Source organism: Gossypium hirsutum, chromosome A12 (genome assembly GCF_007990345.1).
Source record: "Gossypium hirsutum isolate 1008001.06 chromosome A12, Gossypium_hirsutum_v2.1, whole genome shotgun sequence".
NCBI classification, from domain to species: domain Eukaryota; kingdom Viridiplantae; phylum Streptophyta; class Magnoliopsida; order Malvales; family Malvaceae; genus Gossypium; species Gossypium hirsutum.
In genome coordinates this window covers 41,597,451-41,604,611 of record NC_053435.1, presented here as the reverse complement: position 1 = coordinate 41,604,611, position 7,161 = coordinate 41,597,451, and the positions used below count along the sequence as shown (strand labels likewise).

Here is a 7,161-nt window from a genome sequence, read left to right as displayed (position 1 = left end):
ATATAAATAAATTCACTTTTTAAAATTTTCAAAGTCGAATTCGTAATTCACAAACATAACCCAATTTTGAGTAATGAATATTAAAAAAATGGAAATATGATATTTGAAAATATTATCCAAAGCAAACAATATTTGAACCTACAAAAAATGAAGAAATAAATACCTGAAAATATTCAGGTCCCGACTATTCCTATTAAATTTGAGAAGAAATACAAAATTATAATCATATGGGATGAATCATTTCTTTGTGGATTCCTGTTTACAAATATTAGTAAATGCGTTTCCCATTCATTATTCTACTTTTATCAACTGTCCTACAATACAATTTTCTCTTGAATAATATTCAAAAGAATTTAAGGTTGACCTAACAAACGGGCAATGGCTTTGACGGGGCTAATCAACCGTCTTATGGGGTCAACACCTTGAAAATTTAAAAAAAAAAAAATCTTAACACTAATGGCCAATAATGGCAGTGTTCAAATGTCACAACCTTGCAACATCTTTTACAGAGGCTAAATTACAAACGGAAAGTTATGAAACGGTTTTTCACTCCTCTTTTTCACCAACTTGAAAAATATAATTTCACTATGCTGTCACTACCACCACCAGCATCTGAATTCTGCCATTGAATCTCTTACTCCCATAGTATTGCAGAGGTGGTTTTTGTTAGAGCAAGTATTGCACAAACGGCAAATTCAAATTTGAGCATCACTTGCTTCCAAGCTCCAAGGCACATGCTGTATCATTTCAAAGGATAGAAGCGCATTAAGAAACCTCATCATTCACCAAGCAGAAAAATCTTTAAATTCTCCAAGAGCGGCTTTCCTTTTCTTTGTTACAGAAATTGCTGTTATATTGGTATCAGCAGTAGCAGACTCACTTTGGGTGTTCCTAGCCTTTAAGTACTTTCCAACACCACCACTACCAACGGCTCCGGATTCTGCTGTTCCTGTTCCTGGATTGCTATACCAAGACCCAATCTTATCCTGGAAATTCAAAGAAAATGCCTAAAATGATTGGCTGTAAAGAAATATGAAGTAATAAAAATAAAATAAAACTAAAATCCAGATTCTGAGGATCACGGGGTCCAAACTAACATTATCTTCATCCTCAGCTGCCTTGTCACCATTGCTCTTCTCTTTCTCTTCCTCTTCATCAGGTTCCAAGTACGGATTTACAAATACTGTGACACTAATTATTTTAATCTCTTCCTGCACAAGCAACATAGAACAAAGAAATTAGATCTGGAACATAAAATAATCCAGAAGCCCATCCTTGCAGCAGTACCGATGCTTAAATACAACAAAGGAAACATTCTGAGGCATACAACCATCACAATTAGAATTTTCCTACCAAACAGTTTATCAGTAGCAAATAACACGCGAATGGAAAAAAAAATGCAAGAGCAAACACCACACAAACAGATATGCAAGACTTATTATTAACAAAAATTGGTTTTGACCTCAATGTCATTTTTTATGCAGAACTTAATAAAACGAAAGAATATAGAACCAAAAAGCTAACAATTTATAAATAGAGAAAAGGGGAACTTGCATTTGTATTCAAGAGGCATTCAACTAAGCTGCAAAGATTAAGCACATGCAATCATGGAAAGATATACATACTCGAGATATTACTAATTATGGAAAGAATATTCAACATCCAAACTCACCAGAGGTTTGTCATTGTCATCCACAGGAACCTTCTCCATAGCTGACAGTGTCGTCAAGCCACCAACAACTCCACCAAATACAGTATGTTTGAAGTTTAAATGATTTGCAGATTTGTATAGAATGAAAAACTGCGAACCATTTGTGTGAGGGCCACTGTTGGCCATACTAACAACACCTCGCCTTGAGTGAAGCAACTTAGAGTTAAGTTCATCATTGAAAGGCTTCCCCCAGATAGATTCACCTCCTCTCCCAGTACCAGTTGGATCACCACCTTGAATCATGAAATTCCTAGAAACCAGAGTGTATAACATCATCAACATGAGTCATACAACCAAGCCAAGTAATGAAAACAGTGGACAGAATCTGAACTGAGCAATTGTCACAATACCGAATGTTTCTATGGAAGGCCACTCCATTGTAATAGCCTTGATCACAAAGAGTGAGGAAGTTCTCACATGTCCTTGGAGTAATATCACAGTGCAACTCAATGTTCAAATCACCATGTGTTGTATGCAGCTGAACGTAACCTTTCTTTTTAGGATTTTTCTCAACTTTAACATACTCAAATTCATTTTTGGTAACAGGATCATAGGAGGTAGAAGTAAAGGATCGTGAAGCAGCACCAGTTGTAAAACGGCTCTTCACCTGATAAAGAATTTTTGTTAACACTGACCAAGGTTCAAACTGCATAAAGACATCTTGAGGCATTTCGTACAAACTAAAAACCTGTCATGACTAAGAATATCAATGAATGTCTTCCTAAAGGAATTAACCTTTTGCACACTATCAATTGATTCATGATAGAATGACAGTTATTACAAGTCATTATCACCAGAATGACGAATCAACAAATTGACACCAAAAAAGATCTCTAAAAGACTACTAGTTAACAGGAGATAGAAGCATAGAACAATGATCAACTTTGGTATTAGTTTAGGATGAAATGAAGCTCTATCATAAGGAGTTACGCCCAAAAGATAAGCCAGGAAACTGAGAAATTTACCATCTTAGCATTCACAGGTGCCCTCTCTCCAGCCATGTGCATAGCAATTCGAGCAGCAGTTTTATCACTTGATGCAGCTTTTGCTGCAGCAGCACTTCTTCCATGTACTGAAGCAGATGCAGCATCTACAATACTAAACACAGGTTGACTTTTACTCTCCCCATTTGCATCTGCCTTGGAATCCTCTTTAATGCGAGACCTGGCAGCTAAAATGGCAGCAAGAGCAGCAGCCCTCTCATTTTGAGCCTTGGCCCCACCACCTCCAAGCAGAGCAGCTTGCTTTGCTTTGTCAGTTCCAAGCTCTGCTAGCATCTGCTTGATATCCCCAGCAACATTTATGTTATAAGTTGGATCCGAACTCAGTTTCCTTAGTTCTGCAACAAGATTATAGGAAAATCAAGACCATAAATTAGAAGGGGCAAACATAGCTAATCCTACCAGCAAGCACAGCCAAAACAGAAATAAAATACAATACCTTCATCATCAACCTTCAAACTATTTTTTACATGATCAAAATCCAAGGTAACCTTACTGTCAAGTGCATTAGGATTCTGCAAACATGAGCAGCAATACAAGAAGGAACTTATAATCATTATGTGACACTGGCGAAACAAATAATTGCTGTATTAATCAAATAAAAACAGAATATGAATTAAATGCACTGCTTACCTGAATTGTAATTATATCTTCCTTAGTGAAAGGTTCATCTGTAAGAAGCTCTTTCCAATTTTTGGTCTTGATGTTTAATTCTTTAATTGCCTGCAATAGAAAAAAAAAGGAAAAACAGTATCATGCTTTAACACATCTATCTGACCTTAAGAGGAAATGTTGACAATATAAGCAATAAACTATACCTCATAACAGAAAACATTTCCTGAAGTCTTCACAGCAACTATGTGTGTGTACTCAGTAAAAACTTTGTTCAGCACAGGACAATGATACTCCCCTGCATTAAGGCACCATTTCAATATCCTTGAGGCATGAAAACTAAACCAAACGTGCAAATACTAAAGACATCTAAAATAAAGTCAATTCTAAAATATATATAACTGAAAAGAATAGCAACCAGCATACCAACATAGTTGCACATAAAACAATAAAGTAGAACAACATTCATGAACAGCCTTCTACCAAATTGCACCAGTATAATCAATATAACAACAGTAATAAGAAGACCATAGCAAGGTTTACATCTATTACCCATGAGAATTAATAGCCTTTATTTCCACCATCACCAAAGAGTATTTCAAGCATTTATTCCATTTCTCATTTAGTTAAAATTGATTCCCCAAAGATATGATTTCAAAGTATAACAAACATAGGATTTATTAGTATGTGCAAGTGCAATTTCCCCTACTACCCTTGTTACCAACTTCACAGTAATTGCAGAAGGTTGTCTTGACAGAACCTACAAATATTAAACTGTGACACTGAAGAAAGAGGCCATAGACAAGCAGACTCTAATTCCAACTTCTTGATTTTTGGCTCAAAATTAAACCAAAGATGCAGTGCACTCTAGTCTGGCAGAACCTTAAGTATTTAAAATAATAAAGAACAGGAAGTAACTACAAAAGCGGGCAGAAATTGCATCCTTCACAAGCTCGTTTATAGAGAAAATGACAATAATAACCTAAATATAACATGCAACAACCGTCCCATGGTTTCGTTTTTTCAACCCAAAACAAGGTAACTGTCTAACATCCAAAATTCACATGTCATAGCTAAATGAAGACACACACACACACACTCAAGTTCAACCTTGTTGAAAAAGTTATAAGAAGTCAGGTAAAGAATAGAAGACCAATATTTAGTTTTGCAGGAAATTGCTGTAACTCATGCAAAATATACATCCACCATTTATCTCATGCACCAAATAAAAGAACCTAGAAAGCTATTAATGTAATCTATAATCAAATCGACAATTCACACAAGGAACAGCATCTTAATTAAACTATATTTTTTTACTAAAAGGAACAATATTTCAAACAAGTATCCCCTTTTAACATGAACTTTAGAAAATTTACTTCTAAATCTACAACATACTTTGTTGAAACCTGACAGCAGTATATTATATGGCTTGCTCAATTTCTTTGGTTCATTGAATTAAAACGTGAACTCGAAAATAAATATTTCAAACCTTCAGAGTTCTTGTGGAAAGTAAGATTGATAAGATCCTCCTGCTTCAATGGAGCCCCAGTAACCGGATGCTTCCCATACTTTCTTATATAGGGAACTACATTCCTGCACAAGAAAACAATAAAAAAATAACAAAACCCCCTAAATTACACTATATAAAAGCTTGAAAAAAGTAACAACGAAATGAAAAGATACCAACATTAAATCGAAGACGCTGCCATCCTTCGTGCATACAGGCAACTCGAAGGGCGTGAATGTAAGGCTGAATAAGACAACCAGAAAAAAAATGAATATAATAAGATATAAAGCAAAAATGGTATAAAGCAAAAATGGGAATGGAAAGTGAGGCATACGCGCAGCAATAGAAGGGAAGGCGTTTGAAAGGGGTACGATTTTCTTTGGATTTAGCGCCGCCCCACTCGGTAGCCCACTCCGTCTTCGTTATGAACATTCGATCTTTGCTGTGCTGTTTCTTTCCCATCTTGGCGACCTTCTCCGGGACAATTCAATTGCTATGGCTAGGGTTTATGATTTGGGGGAAGGGGAATTGGATTTTTTTCTGGTGAGGGATTAGGGATTATGGGGAGAGACTTTGACTTTTGACCGCTTTGAGACCCTGAGTATCAGAGTATCGCTTCCGATAATTACCGACCTTTTGAATCAGCTAAAACGGCCCAATTTAAAGCCCGTTGAAATAATTGGGCTTATTTTCATTTATTCAAAAAAACTTAAGAACTTCCCATTTTCTTTTTCTTTTTATATATTATAAAACAGTTCATATTTTTTCGATAAACTTTCCATATCAGTCCCTATAATGTATCTCATATTGCATTTATCGAATCTATCATGTATTAATTCTCTTTCTCTGAAAATATAGAAAAATGGATATGTGAAAATTTAGTCTGTGTATATTAGATAATTAGCAAAATAGTCTCTCTATTAAAATTATATCGTTAAATGTTCATTTTGATTATATATATATGACATAATAATAAATTTAATTAGTGAACTTTACATCTTTATTCAATTTAGCTCTTTTTACCCTTCTTTGTTGATGTGCCATTATTTTATCTTTTAAGCCATCGGTGGCCGAATGTGGCATTAAGTTTTAGAGAGATCAAATTAAAATTTTCAAAATTTTTGATGTTTAATGAGATTTTTCAAAAAAAAAATAAGGCTCTAATTTTTTTTAGAAAATTATTGAGTAATTAAATTTTTTAAAAGGGTTTAATTAAAATTTTCAAAACTTTTAAAGAGCTTAATTAAATTTTTCAACAAATTTGGGGGCCTAAGTAAATTATGAATAATTTTGAAGGGTTTATTAATCATTTTTCAAATTTTTGAGAGGATCAAGCCCCTTTGACTCTTTTTATATTCCGTCTTTGTATGTCATGTCAACAAATATTAAAAAAATATTTGAAAATTTAAAAATATAATAAATTTTTAATAAATTCTAAAAATTTTATAAATTTCTAAAAGTAAAGGGATGGAAATGTAATTAAACCTCTCCATTTTTAGTTTTCAATTAAATTTTTTTATTCAATCGAATTCTAACTATGGTTGTTTGAATTGGATTAAATTAATTAAATTAAAAACTGATAGAAATATTAATCTAGATAGAACATCAGAGCAATTGACTTAAAAATCAATACAAAGCAATTGAGCTCAATAATAAAACTGAATCAAATTACTTTTATATATTTTTACTAATAAAACCATCAATCCAATTCCTTTACTCTAAAGTCCAAACAATGAATTGCCTTCACACGTTTCTCCACTAGTCAACTCGACAAATGGGTTAACACCCAGTCCCAATAATAACCGGAATTTCTTCCAAAAGAAAGGTGTGATATTTGTATTGGTTTTAGTAAAATTATCGTTATTGATTAAAAAAAATGGAGGCTTTTTCAAAGTTTCTTTACTTTTCAAGTATTTTAATTGTTTCATAATTCGGATGAAAACTAGAAAAGCATCATTTGTCAAATTGGGCTTTAGTAATTGCATAATTTTATCGGTGTTCAACTACGTTTTTTTAAAGCTTGTTAGGTTAGAATGTGCTCTAAGTTGAATGATTTCATCATAGTTTTTAATTTTTTAATTGATTTAATAAATAAAATTACAATGTGTTCACTTAATATACTTTATATGAGTGTTTTCAAATGTGAAAACTAAATGAATAAATGAATATTGACTCACTAATTATTCAAGGTTTAATTAATAATACGTTACATTATATGATCAGATTATAAAATGATGAGACAATTTATACTAGTAGTTAATCTAAATTATTTGTAGTTCATAGAATCAAATTGATCAAATAATTCATACTAGGACTGTTATCTTGTCTAT

General features: G+C 33.1%; 1 protein-coding gene across 2 annotated transcripts; it reads right to left on the bottom strand.

Moving 5' to 3' along the window:
- Positions 1 to 217: 217 nt before the first annotated feature.
- Positions 218 to 5,466, bottom strand: LOC107924431 (peptidyl-prolyl cis-trans isomerase CYP65). Of its 2 annotated transcripts, XM_016854890.2 has the most exons (12): positions 5,166 to 5,446; positions 5,012 to 5,074; positions 4,814 to 4,917; positions 3,531 to 3,622; positions 3,346 to 3,435; positions 3,152 to 3,227; positions 2,677 to 3,050; positions 2,062 to 2,318; positions 1,673 to 1,961; positions 1,098 to 1,211; positions 881 to 986; positions 218 to 737 (listed from the first exon to the last, which is right to left on the bottom strand). In XM_016854890.2, the coding sequence occupies exons 1-12, from the start codon at positions 5,291 to 5,293 to the stop codon at positions 709 to 711; spliced, it is 1,722 nt and encodes a 573-aa protein (XP_016710379.1). In that variant the 5' UTR covers positions 5,294 to 5,446; the 3' UTR covers positions 218 to 708. The 2 variants fall into 2 exon arrangements, with proteins under 2 accessions (XP_016710379.1, XP_016710370.1); XM_016854881.2 differs by having other exon boundaries at positions 218 to 986; positions 5,166 to 5,466.
- Positions 5,467 to 7,161: the final 1,695 nt, after the last annotated feature.